At 40.0% G+C, this 19,587-nt stretch overlaps 1 protein-coding gene and 1 long non-coding RNA gene across 8 annotated transcripts in view; one reads left to right on the plus strand and one right to left on the minus strand.

Annotated features, from left to right (window-relative positions):
* The window catches only part of LOC129397116 (RANBP2-like and GRIP domain-containing protein 5/6), a 59,545-nt gene extending 43,537 nt beyond the window's left edge, over positions 1–16,008 (plus strand). For all 4 annotated transcript variants that reach the window (XM_055107467.2, XM_055107468.2, XM_055107469.1 and 1 more), the window contains 3 exons: positions 3,445–3,584; positions 6,149–6,350; positions 14,185–16,008. In XM_055107467.2, the coding sequence (XP_054963442.1) occupies positions 3,445–3,584; positions 6,149–6,350; positions 14,185–14,219 (377 nt within the window). In that variant the 3' untranslated portion in view covers positions 14,220–16,008. The remainder of the gene's footprint in view (positions 1–3,444; positions 3,585–6,148; positions 6,351–14,184) is intronic.
* LOC117978972 (uncharacterized) overlaps positions 1–19,587 on the minus strand; it is a 141,002-nt gene that overhangs the window by 27,234 nt on the left and 94,181 nt on the right. For 2 of the 4 annotated variants that reach the window (XR_008624290.2, XR_008624291.2), the window contains 2 exons: positions 18,547–18,626; positions 11,757–12,410 (listed from right to left, as the gene is read on the minus strand). This is a non-coding gene — a long non-coding RNA (uncharacterized LOC117978972). Of the gene's footprint in view, positions 1–11,756; positions 12,411–18,546; positions 18,627–19,587 lie in introns of those variants that run through there. The other 2 variants (XR_008624292.2, XR_004669593.3) reach the window with 2 other exon arrangements.

Here is a 19,587-nt window from a genome sequence, read left to right on the forward strand (position 1 = left end):
CTGAATGTGTAGAATTGCATAACCAATATAGCTTCTTTGCTTTCACATTTACAATTAGTTGGAGTTTTAGTTCAGCCACACCCAGTATCTTCCATTCTGCTTCCAGGAAGAAATGGAAAAATGTCAGCCATGATGATGCAGTATTTTAGTAGCAAGTTGATGGTGTTTTGGTTTCCCATGGGAAATATTGTCACTGGAGCATTAGCAGCTATCGGTCACTTATTAGGGTAAAAAAGCAACTTCAGAAGAATTTAACATATGCCAAAGAATCAACAAAGGAAGTAATCAGCCAGGGCAAAGGTCGCACAAGAGATTGTAATCTAGCAATCAGCAGTCAGCTTACCAGAAACCCAGGAAAATGCTTCAGAAAGGGCAGTCAGGACTAAGGCAATTTAATGAAATGCAAAATAAATGAAATCTGAAGTTTAAAAATCTAGATTACAATTCTGATTTCTAACTCAGTTATGAGACCTTGGGCAAAGTCATTAAATTTCTCTGAACTTCAGATTTTGGGGAGTCAATAAACCAATACATGTCAAAGGGCCTGATAAACTTGACAGTTTAGACCAGGCGTGGTGTCTCACCCCTGCAATCTCAGCACTTTGGGAGGCCAAGGCGGGTGGATCACATGAGGCCACGAGTTTGAGACCAGTCTGAACAACATGGTGAAATCCCATCTCTATTAAAAATACAAAAATTATCTGGGCGGGATGGCATGCACCCGGAAGTCCCAGCTACTTGTGGGGCTGAGGTGGGAGGATGGCTTGAGCCTGGGAGGCAGAGGTTGCTGTGAGCCAAGATCGTGCCACTGCACTCCAACCTGTGTGACAGAGTGAGACCCTGTCTCAGAAAAAATAACACTTTACAGTTTATCAGCAAACAGGAAAGTCTTGCTAGACAATGTAATTGATTAGTTCCGTGCCCTGGATTCTGGGCTCTTAACTGTATGAGCACTGTAGGTGTGAGCAGCAACAATTAAGAAGCTGCAGAGGTAAAGGTATAAGGGCAGTGATTGAGGATGTCTACCAAGCAGATTTCAGCAAGTGTGTTTCAAGAAGTATGCAGCAATCTGAAATACCTAATCCTGAAAAATTGCTAGAATCTAGTCTTTTAATTTTGGCCAGTATTTAACAGTAGTTTGGCCCTCTACTCTAAATTAATAAAAAAAAAAGTAGTACTATATTATGAGCTGTGTTATCTAACAGTTTATCTTAGCTAGTAGCAATTAATTTATAGCTTCTATTAAAATGACTAACATAGTTAAAAGTTTGATGACTAAGTTTTTTTTTTGTTGTTGTTGTTGTTTTGAGCTGGCGTCTCGCTCTGTCGCCAGGCTGGAGTGCGGTGGCGTGATCTTGGCTCACTGCAACCTCCGCCTCCTGGTTTCCAGCAAATCTCTGCCTCAGCCTCCCCAGCAGCTGGGATTACAGGCACCTGCCACCGTGCCTGGCTAATTTTTGTATTTTTAGTAGAGATAGGGTTTCACCATCTTGGCCAGGCTGGTCTTGAACTTGCTGACCTCGTGATCCACCCACCTTAGCCTCCCAAACTGCTAGGATTACAGATTTGAGCCACCACGCCTGGCCTTGATGACTAAATTTTAAGAAATGTTTTAGCAATTCTTCATACACCTTTCACTTATCTTATAGTTACTTAATTCCTCTACTCTTATCATTTGATATTTTCATTTTATTGTGTATCTCTGTAAGGCCGAATCAATAGATTTTGAACAATCTCACACTTAACCTTTAAAAAAAATCTAATAGGCCCAGTTTCCTCTCAACAATCTTTGAAGAACCTTCGAGAAAGGAGAACACAGACCTCCCGCTTCTAGACATGCACACTGTAACCCAGGAAGAGGGAGAAGGCACGGAGACAACTGATACGGAGTCTGTGTCTTCCGCCAGCACATACACACAGTCTTTAGAGCAGCTGCTTAATTCTCCCGAAACTAAACTTGGTCTGTTACTCTGTCTAAATATGTTCTTCTTCTTTGATTTCACAGTCTTATTTAATTACTATTACTCTGAGGTACATATGCTTTTTTGGGCTGCTCCAATGAAATTTCTTTCAATATTCCACTACCTGTTTGTATTAGGGTTCTCTAGAGGGACAGGGCTAATTGGATGGTTGGATGGATGGATGGGATGGATGGATGGATGCTTATTAAGTATTACCTTACACGATCACTAGGCCATCTGCAGACTGAGGAGCAACGAGAGCCAGTCCAAGTTCCAAAACTGAAGAACTAGGAGTGTGATGTTCAAGGGCAGGAAGCATCCAGCACAGGAGAAAGATGTAGGTTGGGAGGCTAGGCCAGTCTGGCCTTTTCAGGTTTTTCTGCCTGCTTTATATTCGCTGGCAGCTGATTAGATGGCACCTACCAGATTAAGGGTGGGTCTGCCTTCCCCAGCCCACTGACTCAAATGTTAATCTCCTTTGGCAACACCCTCACAGACAACACTCAGGATTAATACTTTGCATCCTTTAATCCAATCAAGTTGACACCCAGTATTAACCATCACACTGTCCAAATGGAAAAATTATTAAACAAATCTTTTTAAAAATAAAATGCTAGCTCTTGCCCTAGGCTTGAACCATAAATAAGTGGTGGGAAGTTTATAGTCACAAATAGGTGGTGGGTATTAGAAAGCAGGATAAACTATCCTCTCACCCTTCCAAGAAACTGACAGTTTCAGTTTATTCTTCTTGATGAAGTAATGCTAAATTTTTGTAGTGATGTTTTGGTATATTTTATTACTTGTAATTAATATTACTGTTCAAAATTTAGGGGGAATCTGTCATCTTCCTGAAACTTCAGAATCACCTGGAGTAAGGGTCATTTGTATTCATGGTCACTGACCACGTGGGGTAGAAACTGCAAGTCACGGTTCCTTCAGGCAAAGTTAATAGTGGTGACATGGAGGCATCATGATAGAGCAGCAGACTCCAGAAGCCAATTTGACTTTGTGATTTCTGAAAAAATTACCTGTCAACTGTGAGCCTGTTTCATCGTCTGTAAAGTTTGAATAATGATACCTACCCCGCCTGATAGAAGATTCTTATGAGGGAACATGATACGTGACCAGTAAATGTTAATGCTTTCCTTATACGTGAAATGACATAAAATCTTGGAATATTAATAGATGGGAAGAAGATGTGTAATAAAACTGTCTATAAACACAATTCTGACAAATTTCAGAACTGGGACTCATAGGGCTTTATTCAGTTAGATGACATGCTTTACAACAGAGATACTGTTTTATTTGTGTCACCTACAACATATAATCTGTTGATTGAGGTATGCTGAATAGATGAATGGCAAAGAAAGCAGACCTATAAAATATCACATAGTAAGATATTTATATTTAGATTTTTCTTATTTAGAATCTTCATCTGTAATGTATGATTTTGAAAATTAATTCTTGGAACAACATCTTGCAGAGCCTCCATTATGGCATGCTGAATTTACCAAAGAAGAATTGGTTCAGAAGCTCAGTTCCATCACAAAAAGTGCAGATCACTTAAACGGCCTGCTTCGGGAAACAGAGGCAGCCAATGCAGTCCTTATGGAGCAAATTAAGGTGAGATCAGAAAACCTGGCCACCGTGAAAACCGCCAGTTTGGTTTTCTGGACCCTCCATACACATGCACCCAAGTTTAAAAATTCACATTGCAGATGCATCTATAACGTCTTGATCTTTATATTAGATTCCCGATGGTGAGAAATATTGCCTTTTTTTTTTTTTTTTTTTTTTTTTTTGAGACAGTCTTGCTCTGTCACCCAGGCTGGAGTGCAGTGGCACGATCTCGGCTCACTGCAAGCTCCACCTCCCAGGTTCACGCCATTCTCCTGCCTCAGCCTCCCGAGTAGCTGGGCCTACAGGTGCCCGCCAACATGCCTGGCTAATTTCTTTGTATTTTTAGTAGAGACAGGGTTTACCATGTTAGCCAGGATGGTCTCGATCTCCTGACCTCGTGATCCATCTGCCTTGGCCTCCCAAAGTGCGGGTATTACAGGTGTGAGCCACCGCATCCAGCCAAAATACTTCTTTTACACCTATTACATAAAGATTATTTCTTAATTCCTACTTTTCCTAAGAAACCCTAATAGATTTAGAAACTAGAGAGATGTTCACAAATCATTGTTCACATATGCTTAAATAAAAAATGGGTGTGAGTCTTTGAATTCTAAAGATAACCAGTGAATTTAAATTATTCAACTGATATTTATAGTACTGAACTACTAAACAGTTGTCAGGTGGAGATGGCAAAGTGGCATGGGAAGTTTTTCCTGTTTAAAGTAGACACCAGAAACATCTAGGAATGTTGCAGAACAGTTGAGGATTACTCAAATGAGGTATTTCCACCCTGGCTCACTGATAAATCACCCCTCAGAATATAGTCATACTGCTTATTGAGGAGTTCTTATGACCCAGGCCCTGGGCTCTACATACATTCTTTAATCTCATCACTGGTTGAGAGAAAAATTGAAGCTGGTAAATGGTGGAACAAAATTCAAACTCACAGCTGTCTGAAAAGTACATGCTTTTCCCCTGCACTTTGCTGCTCCTAATAGATCTGTCCTGCCACTGTGCAAGGCCACTAGCTATCCTTGTCAGATTATTTTAAAGCCGAATTCAGTTATTTTCAGTAAATTGTATATATCATGACATTCCACCATTAAATACTTCAGTATGCATCTCTATAAAATAACATTTTCCCACTAATAAAAACATTATCATAGCTAACAAATCACTAACTAGCCCAGTAAACCTAAATGACTTATTTAAATGTTATATTTTCTTTTTTTTTTTTTTGAGACAGTCTCGCTCTGTCACCAGGTTTGGAGTGCAGTGGTGCAATCTCAGCTCACTGCAATCTCCGCCTCCCAGGTTCAAGCGATTCCCCTGCCTCAGCCTCCTGAGTAGCTGGGACTGCAGGCACGCACCACCATGCCCGGCTAATTTTTTTTATTACTAGAGACACGGTTTCACCATGTTGGCCAGGACGGTCTGAATCTCCTGACCTCGTGATCTGCCTGCCTCAGCCTCCCAAAGTGTTGGGATTACAGGCATGAGCCACCACGCCTGGCCAAATGTTATATTTTCATAAATTTATACTGTCTTCATGATTTCTTCGTCTTCTTTATTGTCACTTTTTTAAATGGTCCTAGGTTTGAGGACAAAGTTCGCTAACTTTCTTGCCTAATCTAAAATGAAAATATACTAAAAGCTATGGCTTGGTTTCAACCTGGAAATCTTCCTCAAAGACTTGAACATGATATTACCTTTTTTTATATCGTTCTTTGCCTCATTTCTCTGATAGTGTTTTACATTGTCTTATATTCCTGAATTTTCACTGTGTCTGAACTTTTGATTAAGTGCCGTTCACTGTGGACGTCTTAACTGCCTGGGACTTTAGGAACAGCGTAGGGGCAGAGGGTTAGTGGAGGCTCCCGATGTTCCCCTCAGCCCATTTTCAGAGCCCCATGCCATACTGGCTTAGTTTCTATCGAAAGTGGAAGGCAGAGGGAACATGTTGGTACCAACCCATGGCTCCAGTTAGTTGCTCCTCATGGAGACGTTCCATCAGTTCCCCAGCTTTCACCTCCATTTCCATGATACCCTGTGCTTCTGAGACAAGAACTCCAGTATTTACACAGGATGCATCCTCTCCTCTTGTCAGTGATACTTGGTAAGCTGCTGGACTGACTCATTTCCACCTCTTCATCTGTTTCTCGTGAGAATTTCTTGATGTGTCTCATCTACTTTTTCTCCTCTTGTATTAGCTTGTTGCTTTTCTACTTCACCCCTCTTCCTTCCAACCCCAAATAGCTTAGGACAATGGAGTCATATAGCCCAACACTTGGTTCATATGCAGCAATCCACTTTCTAGGCAAATGCAGCTTTGAAACTATCTCATAGTTGGAGTTCCGGTTTTCATGTCAAATGGATTTTATATGGTGATGTCATAAACTCCTTTGAAATGCATACAGCTGCTGTAGTTAACTGAATTCCTTCCTTTATTGCCATATGGAGGGAAGGGGGAAATTTTGGGGGAAGAGAAGAAAAATACATGAGTTCAGTCTGCCATATTTAATCAGAAGCTCCTAAAGCCCATTTTTAACTCATTTCTCTAACACCAGCTTCTCAAAAGTGAAATAAGAAGATTGGAAAGGAATCAAGAGCGAGAGAAGTCTGCAGCTAACGTGGAATACTTGAAGAACGTCTTGCTGCAGTTCATTTTCTTGAAGCCAGGTAGTGAAAGACAGAGACTTCTTCCTGTTATAAATACGATGTTGCAGCTCAGCCCTGAAGAAAAGGGAAAACTTGCTGCGGTTGCTCAAGGTGGGTAAAAGGAGAGTCTCAGAACTTCTGACTTCTAACTTAAACTAAACAGCCTGGTGGTTGAGAAGTTGTCTGTATGTGTAACTTTTCAATTTTGCTCATTTGAATTGGGTCTGTCATATGAGTAGGCCGTGACTAGATTTGAAAAGCTGACTTTTTAACATCTTGAGGCAACTGTAGTACATTTATATAATTTTAACGTTCAGCAAAATACAATAAGTGCTTAGCTTGATCTTCTAGCTCTTTGAAAATTGGATTTTTATCCTGGTGTTGAGTTCTGGTGTTCAGCTGAACATGGTTTTGTTTTAAATTCTACTTTTTAAAAAACATTTATTAGCTTGTTCCTTTTCTACTTCACCCCTCTTCCTTCCTCCAACCCCAAATAGCCTAAGACAATGGAGTCATATAGCCCAACACTTGGTCTATATACAGCAGTCCACTTTCTAGGCAAATGCAGTTTTAAAACTGTGCCATAGGCCAGGCGCCGGTGGTTCATGCCTATAATCCCACCACTTTGGGAGGCCGAGGCAGGCGGATCACAAGATCAAGATACCGAGACCATCCTGGCCAACATGGTGAAATCTCGTCTCTACTAAAAATACAAAAATTAGCTGGACGTGGTGGCATGCGCCTGTAGTCCCAGCTACTCAGGAGGCTGAGGCAGGAGAGTCGCTTGAACTCACGAGGCGGAGGTTGCAGTGATCTGTCACGCCACTGTACTCCAGCCTGACGGCAGAGCGAGACTCCATCTCAAAAAAAAAAAAAAAAAAAAAAAAAACTATGATGTAGTTAGAGTTGGTTTCCATGTCAGATGGATGTAATACTGTGATGTCATTAACTTCTTTGAAATGCTTCATATACAACTGCTATAGTTAACTGAATTCAAGCTGCATCTTAAGAATTATGGTTTCGTTTTTGTTTTAGTTTTAAATTACTTTTATTTTTGACATTTACAAGCACAAGGAAGACGCTATAATCTCTCTTGAGTTGTCACCCATCTCTAACAGTTTTCAACTCATGGACAATCTTTTGGCGTAAATAGGGGAGAGTTAGAGACTTAAATCCCACACATCATTTCTTTCCCCAGTGAATAATTCAATGTTTATTGGATTTCTCTGTCACCTATACCTAGTTTATGTTCATTTTGCCTGTGTTATTGTGAATGTCTTTTTATAGTATCCTAAATAGGGCTCATATATTGCATTTGGTTGATGTTCCTTAAGCTTTATTTTGTTGTTGTGTTTTTGTTTGTTTGAGACGTAGTGTTGCTCTGTCACCCTGGCTGGAGTGCAGTGGTCCGATCATGGCTCACTGCAACCTCCGCCTCCCGGATTCAAGCGATTCTCCTGTGTCAGCCTCCCAAGTAGCTGGGACTACAGATGCACGCCAGCTAATTTTTCTATTTTTAGTAGAGACGAGGTTTCACCATGTTGGCCAGGATGGTCTCAATCTCCTGACCTTGTGATCTGCCCACCTTGGCCTCCCAAAGTGCTGGGATTACAGGTGTGAGCCACCACGCCCGGCCATTTTGTTGTTTTTTTATCTATAACAATTATATATATAAGTATATTTTTAATGTGCCACTTATTAATTGAAGAAAGTGGTCGTTTATGCTATAGCAGTCCTATATTTGGGTTTTAATCATTACAGGGTAACACTGAGCTTGTTCCAATTGCCTATAAATAGGAAGATCCAGGTGCAATTGGGTGGGATGGTGGACAAAAACACATCATAGATGGTATTGTGTGCTTTCTAAGACATCAGGAGGCCCAGAATGTCCAGACATCTTACTTTTGACTGATTGACCTTATCTAGTTGGTGCTCTTTAACATGTTCCCCATCCCCTGTAAATCCTAATAACTAAACTGATAAGAGTCATCCTCAAAATTGAGCAGGCATCTGAATCATCTGGTATACTTACTAAAATTCCAATTGCTGGTCCCCAATTTCTGACCCAAGATTCTGCATTTTTAGCAATTTGTTGCTGATACTTCTGGTCTGGGGCCCATACCTTGAGAACCCCTGGTCTAGAGGCCTGATAAGATTCAGGCTTAATTTCTTTTACAGACATACTTCATAAGTAGTATTGATAGTTTCTTTGAACCTGGTTTTTAATAATCTTTCTAATGATGAAGGAGGAATGTTCTCAATACTGACAGTAATCTCAGTTCTTCAAACTATAGGATAGGTTTCTATAGCCACAATAGTATTTTTGTCACAAGGGCCCAAATAAGAATACATCATGTATATTTTTAGTACTTATTCAAATTACAAATTCACTGTCTTTAATTTATTCTAACAAAAGTAAACCTAATTATATAGTTATAAAAAAGAAGAAATCTACTTTTAGTCACCTAAGAGTAAAACTGCCCCATATAAAAAACAAGACAGAAATCTCAAAATTATAACTAATTTTATAGTTATAAAATTAACCAGGACTTTAAGAACGTTTGCATTTTTAAATTAAAGTTTTCAAAAGTTTTCAATACAACAATGATACTATCTCAAAATACTCAGCATGTCTAACAGGCCTCTTTTAAAAGCTCAGCATGTTTAATGTAGATGTTGCTAACGTCCAGGTGGCTCCTGTAAGTTAAGGGTCCATTGATTTAGAAGTTCTAAAAGAGACTAACCTAAGGGATACCAATAACAGATATTTTTAAAGAATTTCATAGAGGAGATACACATTAGAAACCCAGAACTCTAAGATGTGCATTTGCTAAGTCCTGTAAAGAGACAGGAAAACACATTTACATTAGTTTGCCCTTTAAAGATTATTTCCTACTTGTCTCTTATCAATGTGAGTACATAAAAGAGACCTTATTACAATTAAAAACAATGATGGTTTAGCAGCAGATTTAGATACCTTACATTCTCTCTTTAAGAGACAGAATGTAAGGCCTGGCGCGGTGGCTCACACCTGTAATCCAGCACTTTGGCAGGCCGAGGAGGGTAGATCACCTGAGGTCAGGAGTTCGAGACCAGCCTGGCCAACATGGTGAAACCCCGTCTCTACTGAGAATACAAAAATTAGCCGGGCATGGTGGCGCATGCCTGTAATCCCAGCTACTTGGGAGGCTGAGGTAGGAGAACTGCTTGAACCCAGGAGGCAGAGGTTGCAGTGAGCCGAGATGGTGCCATTGCACTCCAGCCCGAGCAACAAGAGCAAAACTCCTATCTCAAAAAAATAAATAAATAAAAATAAAAAAATAAACTACAAGATGGTTCAAAAGAAATTACACAGAATTCAGCATGGGAGAAACAAAAAACAATAGTGGGAAAAGACATCAAACATGTTTTTACTAATCGAAGTTCTAAAAGGAGAGACAAGAATACAGCACAGATAATATATGAAGACAATGGCTGGAAATCTTTCAGAACTGTTGAAGGATATCTATCCACAGATTCAAAAACCCAATAAAATCTCAAGCAGTATTAAAAAAACAGAAGAAATCTGCTTCTAGTCACATAAGAGTAAAACTGCCCCTAAAAAAGACAGAGAAATCTCAAAAGCAGCCAGAGAAAGAAGACACATTGCCTCACAATAGACTTCTCAACAGCATTGGTGTAATACTATCTCATGTACTAAAAGAAATAACTGCCAACCTTTTATATTTTCCAAGATCTCTTCTGGAAAACAAAAACTTTAAGAATCTGCCTTCACTGAAAATTCTTAATGATGTACTTAAAGCAAAAAGAAAATTTCCTAGGTAAAAGGTCTAAGATGCCAGAAAGAAAGACATGCAAAGGAAACTTACCACCATATTACAGATATGGACTGTCAGTCTGACTGGTCACACTAGGGGCATTTTGTTACCAAGGCCTTGAAAATAATAACCAACACTGCATACATGAGGGATGCCAGAAGAAAGGTCTGAGAGCCACTCTTCCTGGCACTGAAGGAAACAGGGCCCATCAGAGCAAACAAGTACCTTTTGCCTCTCTCATCTCCTTGGAAGCAAATGTTTATAATCTCTGGTTTTGTGTAAAGTTTATAACAGTATTTTTCATTCAGGTTGCTACCTATTAGTGGATGGTGAAATTAATTTGGTGGATCACATTCAGAATATTTTTTTTTAAATCAAAAGAATACAAGCTGGGCTCAGTGACTCACACCTGTAAGCCCAACAGTTTGGGAAGACCAGGCAGGAGGATTGCTTGAGAACAGGAGTTCAGAATCAGCCTGGGCAACATGGCGAGACCCTATGTCTACAAAAATTTTAAAATATGCCAGATCTGGTGGCATGTGCCCATAGTCCTAGCTACTCGGGAGGCTAAGGCAGCAGGATTGTTTGTTATAAGGAGTTTGAGGCTGCAGTCAAACTTCTGGTCGAAATCCTGGTCACGCCACTGCATTTCAGCCTGGGCAACAGAGTAAAACCCCATCTTTAAAAAAATATTAAGAAATAAAAATAATATGTGAAACGTTAGAATATGTTGAATCTGGTAAGGATAAGCAATTATTTCTTGAAACTCTACATATATACATGAGTGTTGGTAAATACCTGACTGTATCATCAGCTCTAGATATAAAATGTTTATGATGTTGGCTGTGAGTTAATGAGGAATAGTTTTCCTTTCTGTGGGTTTGGGTGTATTTGGGAAACATTAGCTTAGGGGGTAAAGTAGGTTACCCAACTCTGAAAAGCAGCATCAAAATCTTTATAATAAACACATATTAGGGGCCCAACTTAAATTTCAAGCAGATGTCATGAGCTGCTCAGAGTAGCGTGTTACAACTCTGCGTTATAAGGTAAAATGACTTAGAGTGTAGCAGTAGTCCCCAAACAATGTCAAATAGACAGTGGTAAGTATAGATTGCTCTTCTCCTTGCATCACAAATGTTAATTCACCCTGCCCCCACACGCATTAAAACTCAGCATATTTCACAAATTGAGTGTTTCATTTCTATTTGAGATAGACTTATGGTAAGTCAGCTTTGCTCCCCAAATAAGTTAGCCATATAGTACTTCTATATGCAAAATTTGAATCTCAATTTTACTACTCAAGCCGGAAGTAAAAGTCATTTTTCTATATCTTCTTTGCTCCCAGACTGGGTTACAGTTTACAGATCTGAATATTGTCACTTGTACACCATACATACACAGAGGTCTAAAACTCTCTACAAGTAAATAAAGAAAAAAAGCCCAGCAACCCAATAGGAAAATAGGCCAAGCCTGTTATAGGCTTTTTGATCATCTCCAGACTGGCAGGAAGAGAATGCATACTCACACTGTAAGTGCCTGATTTGATTTGCAGAGGATATAGAACCTTATCAGAAAACAGTCTTCCAAGGCAAGAGCAAATGCACCCTATCTAAGCACAGCTTTTCTCCAATTCTTATTTACCTAAGGAGATGAATAGCTGCCAGGAACATTGTTTGCACAAGGGCAGGAGCCTGCCAGATCTGAGAACACAGCAAAATTTTTATTTTGTCAAAAATCTTATATTCAGCTTACACCATTCATTTCAGGTGAACATACAACAGTCTGCATTTCAGTTTAGGGAGATGTTTACAGTCGTCTGGTTCTCTCTATTCTTGGGAACAAGGTTACCTCACTTGGAACACATAACCAGTGCCAAGTTGTCCATCCCTAAGCAATATCGCTTCCTCCTACTTTCTAGAAGTTCTTCAGATTGTGGAAGACAGACTTTTCAGAATTCTTTGCCCTCATTCCCTCCTCCAGAAATGCATGCCTTTGTATAATCTCTTCCCCTTGAGAGCCAGTAGGCTAACCTAATGAGTTATTTTTAACCAGTAGAATACAGCAAGAATGATAGATTACAAGAGATTGTGGCTTCTATCTTGCTAGCGGACTCTCTCTGTCTTCTCTGTTTGCACACTTTGTTGAAGCAAGCTACCATCCCAGAGGCAAGGAACACAGGCCATCAGTTTAGCAGCCTTGAGGAACTAAATTCTTCCAACTACCACATAAGTTTGGAAGTAGATTCTTCTCCATTCCAGCCTTCAGATGAGACCCCAGCCATGCCAACATCTTGATTGCAGCCCTGTGAGAGACCTTGAAATAGAACCATTTCTGATCTCCTGACCCACAGAAACTGTGAAATAAATATGTGTTAAGGTACTAAGTTTGTAGTAATTTGTTACGCAGCAGATTGTAAATAACACGCAGATAAAACCAGACAGAACAGAAAAATAAAATGGCTTTAACTCTAGAAAGTTTCCCCATGTAAAATTTTGAAAATGCTACTCTGCCTAAGGTCAAACTGTCATACATATATATGTATGAAAACACAGAAAGGTGTCTGGAAGGGTAATACCAAATTAAATCTTTATCCAAGAGGAATGAAAACCAGTATTCACACAAAAACCTAGGCACAAACCTTGTGAATATATTAAAAACCAGTGAATTATGCACTTTAAAAAGGTGAATTATGTGGTATATGAATTATATCTCCAAAACATTTAATTAAAAACCTGTACACAATTATTCATAGAAACTTTCTTTAAAATTGCTAAAAACGAGGAAGATCTCAGTTATCCTTCAACTGGCAAATGAATAAACAAACTGGTACAGCCATGCAATTGAATACTGCTCAGCAATAAAAAAGAATGCACTGCCAGTTCAGCAACATGGATAATTCTCAAATGCATTATGCCAGTTGACAGAGGTCAGACTCAAAATACTATGTACAGTGTGATTCTACTTATATGACACTCTGAAAAAAGCAGAACTATAAGGACAGAAAACAGGTTAGTGGTTGCCAAGGAGTGGGAGAAGCAGCCAGGGAGAACTTTGAGGAGGTAAAAATGTGCCAGGCCTTGGTCGGTGGTGGTACATAACTGTGCATTTGTCAAGACTCAGTGCTATATGCTGAAAAGGGCAGGTTTTACTATAAGTAAGTTGTACCTCAAAAAACATGATTTTTAAATGATTAAAACTTTGGTTTTTGTTTGTTTTGGTTCAGTTTTAAGGTTTACCATAAATCTATTGGTTTTAGATTCTAAGTTGTATATAAGCTTCTGTTTTAAAAGAATTTTTTTTAAAATCCTCTTATCGTCAACAATATTTAGTTGTGCTGGAAATTTTATTTTGGAATTGTTTAATAGAGAAAGACAATAAATAATGTTCAAGAACAGACATTGATTCATAACATCAAAGTATATTGTGAGAAGATGGTATTTCAGAATAGAGGAAGAATTTCTTATGTGCTGGTAAGATTGTTTGTAGATAATCATTTCTGCATAATTTTCATAGCTGGATTGCTTTAATAAAGCCATTTAATAAGTTCTAGATTGCTTCATGTTGCTTATCAATGTTTTAAAGCTAAAATAGAAAATTAGCTGTTAAGTTGGCTCAACCGGAAATTCAGTATATCCTTTAAAAAGAGAAATTTAGTAAGCAGTGTGTCTAAAGAATGACATATGGTTGGGTACGGTGGCTCGTGACTGCAATCCCAACACTGTGAGGCTGAAGTGGGAGGATCACTTGAGCCCAGGAATTTGAGACCAGCCTGGAAAACAGTGAGACCTGCATCTCTACAAAAAAACAAAAAATTACCCAGGCATGGTGGTACACACCTTGTGGTCCCAGTTGCTTGGGAGGCTGAGGTGGGAGAATCACTTGAGCCTGGGAGATCAAGGCTGCATTGAAGTCTCATCACGCCACTGCACTCAAGCCTGGGTGACAGAGCAAGACCCTATCTCAAAAAAAAAAAAAAAAAAGAACCCTCCCCCCTACCAAAAAAGGCATGTGATCAGTAAAAAAGACATTATTTGCTTATATTGTAGAGTGGTTCTAAAATATAGATTTTTACATTGAGAAATTTTAATACTCTCTTTTTTCTTTTTTCTTTGTTTTACTTTCCAAAGATGAGGAAGAAAATGCTTCCCGTTATTCTGGATGAGCATCCTATCTTCGTAGTTGGTTTGGACTTCCAATCGGTTGATGGAAGGAATACTGTTATTAACCAAATAGAATCTGTTTACAAAAATGGTTCGTGTGTGTTATCATCATTCTTTTGTCAAAAAGTGTGTATATATGTTTGCATTTACATATATTTGTACATCTGTATGACAGATGTATTTTAAAAGTTTCAACTTGAAGTAAAAGTACAACAGCTTGAAGTGTTGATACCAGGCCACAGCCCTCTAACTCATGTGATCTCCCATGCATGCTGCCAGAATAAAACCAACAGGAATGAATTCACTCCCCACTTCTCTGGAACCTCAGGACCCGCGCATTTCTCAGCAGTACTGTGAATTTTGAAGTTAAACTAAATTTTGGTACCATACCAACTGGAATTTAGGCTTTAAAAATAATGTTTCAAGGCCAGGTGTGGTGATTCATGCCTGAAATCCCACTACTTTGGGAGGCTGAGGCTGGAGAATCGCTTGAGGCTAGTGAGCTGTGATTGTACCACTGCACTCCAGCTCGGGGAACAGAGCGAGACCTTGTCCCTAAAAATAATAATAGTAATAAAAATAACGTTTTATGACTGTTTATTGCAAGGTCAGATTTACAGATTGTTATAAATTGTTGAGAAATTTTTGTGATTAGAATATGAAGGAAAAAGCTTTGTTGGTAAAAGTGACATGTTAAGGGGCTATGAAGTAAATATGCTGCAGTGAATTATGCTAAGTTAAAATACAGTTTAGTTATTTGCTTTAAAATAAACTCCTTTTTTTCTTTAAAGTATACTATCTCAAAACTCATTATGTTGTCAGAGCCCTAGAGCTGGCTAGTGTAACACTGACTATGAATAGGTGGGCCCACCACTTGAGTTGAGGTGATTTCATGGTGTCTTTCCAGGCTCTTGATAGGGTGTCACTGCATGCAAGCCATGAATCTGTTTTGAGAATCCTCTCCATTTTCCCAAATAAAAACCTATCCCAACAGTGACTATATCACTCAGCATTGGATCTAAATATAAAACTGGTGCTTTCAGTGTTTTTGGCAGATAGTGTTCCATAAGCTTTCCATCAGAAGGGATTTTAGACACCTTAGAGGTCCGTGCTACATCTTCACAGTTCCTCCGAATAACCTTAGGTGGTAGTGTTACTTGCCTTTGACACCTGTGCATATGTTTTAATGACTAGATCCAAACTGTGTTGTTCTTAAATCAAAAATTGGATAATTTTTAATATTTATGTATTAATCACACAGTATGCTCTCTGAAGTTCTCTTAAGCCTTCAGTTTATACTCTTAATTTTCTTTCTGAGCTGGGGAACTGACTTTGCACTTTGGTTACACAGAACATTGGTTTCCAATTTAGTTTAACTGAAATTTGCTGCTGATATGTTGAGTTTGTTCTTTTAAAAATATCTCATGTATCTCGTCTTTCCTCCTTAGAAGAACAGACCTAACTAGCGAATGTATGAATGAAAATGCATCTATTTCAGAGCCGACATGAAGAGTTTAGTTTTTTTACTTTATAAACTGTGAATATGAGTATGCCAGCTGCATACGATGTAACTAATCGTATTTAAATATATTTCACTTTGACTTTAGACCTTTTGAAGTCTGTATAAACTTGTTTTGAAATACAGTCTCCACTTACGAATGTCATAACAAAATACTTTTTTGCATGATAAAAAATTACTTTGATTACAAAAGGCATATTCTTTCATGGTTTCTGCAATGAGAGGAAGTGTAGTGATTATTTTAATATTTCTATTAAATATGTTTAACTGTATATTTTTATGGCTGCTCTTTTATGTTACCCACTGTCTCTTTGGGGTTGTTAATTGGTTTCTGAAAGGGAACTTCAAACTCCTTTACTACTGGCCTTACACGATTGGTCCCTATTAGGTTGTTGAGAGAACATCGACCAACTCTTTGATACCCGCCAGGTAGACCATAGTACCTGCCATGTCTGACACCCTGCATCCAGCTAAAACCAGAAACAGCGCTGGGCCTCCCTGTGGACAAGACATTGATTTGACCAGAAGCAGATGTCTGGCTAAGGCTGCCAACCAAAGGGTGGCCTTAGATGAAGGGCTTTGTTCAGTTAGGGGCAGAGGTCATTAATTTTTTTTTTTTTTTTGAGACAGAGTCTTGCTCTGTCGCCCAGGTGTGAGTGCAATGGCGCGATCTCGGCTCACTGCAAGCTCTGCCTCCCAGGTTCACGCCATTCTCCTGCCTCAGCCTCCTACGTAGCTGGGACTACAGGCACCCACCACCATGCCCGGCTAATTTTTTGTATTTTTAGTAGAGACGGGGTTTCACCGTGTTAGCCTGGATGGTCTCGATCTCCTGGAGGTAATTGATTTCTTTGGATGTTTGGACTAGGAGAAGGGGAGAGACAGAGCAGAAAGAGAAACACAGATGCCACAAGGAGGAGGAACAGAGCTAACCCTGCATAGGACTGGACACAGAAGCCAGACCAAGAGAGGCATCTAGTGAGAAGCAGCTCTTCAGCCCTGGGCCTGGTGCACACATCACTCCTTCGTTTCTAAGAACCAAATTTGGCCCAGCACAGTGGCTCATGCCTGTAATCCCAGCGCCTTGGGAGGCCAAAGCGGGTAGATCATGAGGTCAAGAGATCAAGACCATCCTGGCCAACATGGTGAAACCCCGTCTCTACTAAAAACACACAAAAAATCAGCTGGGCATGATGGTGTGCACCTGTAGTCCTAGCTACTTGGGAGGCTGAGGCAGGAGAATCACTTGAACCCAGGTGGCAGAGTCCAGTGAGCTGAGATCACACTACTGCACTCCAGCCTGGTGACAGAGTGAGACTCTGTCAAAAAAACAAAATAAAGCCAAATTCATACAGTCCCTGAGGAGTGGGAACTGATGCACATCTCTTGTATACAATAAGCTATGCTTGTGCTCTGAACCGTGTAAGATTGAGAATTGTATTCCTTTAAAGAAAGTTCGGCAGAACTGTAACTGAATTACTAACAAGGCACTGAGAAGGCATACCGTACTTTGTATTCTTTTTAAAGTCCCTGTTAGGTGGTGATGTAGCTGGAAGTGTATAGTATTGAGGATGTAAAGTTTCCCCTAAAAAATTTTTGGTATTTGGCGAATGGCATAACACATCAAAAAATTGGTTGTATCATATGATTAAATTGCAATGTGATGATTTCAACTTGGTGGAAGACTTCTACTTTGTCTTGGTATGTGAAAATCCCCTTTGCTTCAAACTTAATACACACCAAGGAAAACAACCTGATACCATTTTGCAAGTGTCTTTGAGCTAATGGTTTTTCATGGGTATTAAAAAGCATTGGGTTATTTATGTATAATTATGTAGAAAGAAAATATTTGTTCCATTCAAGATACGGTTACATGAAAAGGCATCTAGTTGTGACCTTCAAATTATTACTTATATACCTATAGAAAATTCCTATAAATAGGCTGGGCGCGATGGCTCACACCTGTAATCCCGGCACTTAGGGAGGCCAGGGTGGGCAGATCACCTGAGGTCAGGAGTCCAAGACCAGCCTGGCCAATATGGTGAAAACTTGTCTCTACGAAAAATACAAAAATTAGCCAGGCATGTTGGCCCATGCCTGTAGTCCCAGCTACTCAGCAGGCTGAGGTAGGAGAATCGCTTGAACTCGGGAGGGGAGGCTGCAGTCAGCCAAGATCACACACCACTGCACTCCAGCCTGGGCAACAAAGTGAGACCCCCATCTCAAATAAGGAAAGAAAATTCCTATGAAGAAACACTATACCTCTGAGTTTCAATAATAGAGATGATTAACCCAGTTTCCCTGCAAGGATGTGCTCACTGTGAACAGATGTAGTGGTTACCACTCCAGATGTCTGCCTAGCATTTGAGACAACAGTCTCTGTCACCCCTGCCTCTCTCTGGGAACTTCTGCCCCACCACTATACAGAGGGGCAGTAGGCCCAGCCATAATCAACTGAAACAGACACAGAGTTATGACCTGAGCCTAGGCAATTAGGTTTTCTCAGGAATATGGATCTGGGACTAAAGAACTCAGCATCTTCCTGTGACTGGAATTGTAGCATGTAAGTACAGAAGCTTTGGAGTGCCCAGAAAGAGCAGAGAAAGCCAGCCAAGAGAGTGCCAGGTTTAAGTTGACATAAGAGGTCAACAAAATCGTGAAGTGAGTGTTCTGGGGACCTGAGAGTCAAGGGACTGGATTCTGTACAATGTCTCTGCATCATCATAGTAAACTTCCTACACATGCTTTGAAAGTAAATATCAGATAGTTTGGAGCACAGTATAATGGTAAAGTATGAACTGTGAACTTACACAAGGACACCACAATTTCCGCCTCACTGACGAATAACTTGGGGCATGTTCTTGACTGCTCTGAGCCCCCATTTCTTTATCTGTAAAAAGGAAATAAATTACATAGTTGTGAGTTATTGGATGACATAATAAAACCCAGCACAGAGGGCTGGATGCAGTGGCTCACACCTGCAATCCCAGCCTTTGGGAGGCCAAGGTGGGCGTATCACAAGGTCAGAAGATCGGGACCATCCTGGCTAACACGGTGAAACCCCATCTCTACTAAAAATACAAAAAATCAGCCAGGCATGGTGGCGGGTGCCTGTAGTCCCAGCTACTTGGGAGGCTGAGGCAGAAGAATGGCGTGAACCCAGGAGGCGGAGCTTGCAGTGAGCCGAGATTGCGCCACTGCACTCCAGCCTGGGTGACAGAGCAAGACCCCATCTCAAAAAAAAAAAAAAAAAAAAAGCCAGCACAGAGTAGGCATGCCAGCATTCTCTCACTTCTCAGCCTGCAAAAAGATTTACCAATTTACCTCATTTTCTTCTGTTCCTTGTTCTGACCTCAGTGCATGACCCATAGCACCAAGTGTTACTGTCGTTTATGAGTGAACAATTGTGTTAATAAGGAAATAAATTGAATGTTTTCCAGCATTTTGACCTTATTTTTTAAAACTTTCTACCTCCCAGAGCTGGGAAGAGATTCCAGATTTCCAGACTTAGTCCAGAGTCATGACTAATGCTGGACTTCGTCTATAGCTCTTATTGAAATGTCAGAAAACATTTTTTGCCCCAAAAACTATTAACTGATAAATTTATAGCATCAAACTGCATTTTTTAAAGGAGGCTTTTTGTTTTTTCTTTTTTGAGAGAGAGAGTCTTGCTCTGTCGCCCAGGCTGGAGTGCCTTGGCATAGTCTCAGTTCTCTGCAATCTCTGCCTCCTGGTCTCAGGTGGTTCTCCTGCCTCAGCCTCCCAAGTAGCTGGGACTACAGGTGTGCACCACCACATCCGGCTAATTTTTGTTTGTTTTTGGTAGAGACGAGGTTTTGCCATGTTACCTA

The sequence above is a fragment of the Pan paniscus genome, chromosome 12 (genome assembly GCF_029289425.2).
Source record: "Pan paniscus chromosome 12, NHGRI_mPanPan1-v2.0_pri, whole genome shotgun sequence".
Taxonomy (NCBI): Eukaryota; Metazoa; Chordata; class Mammalia; order Primates; family Hominidae; genus Pan; species Pan paniscus.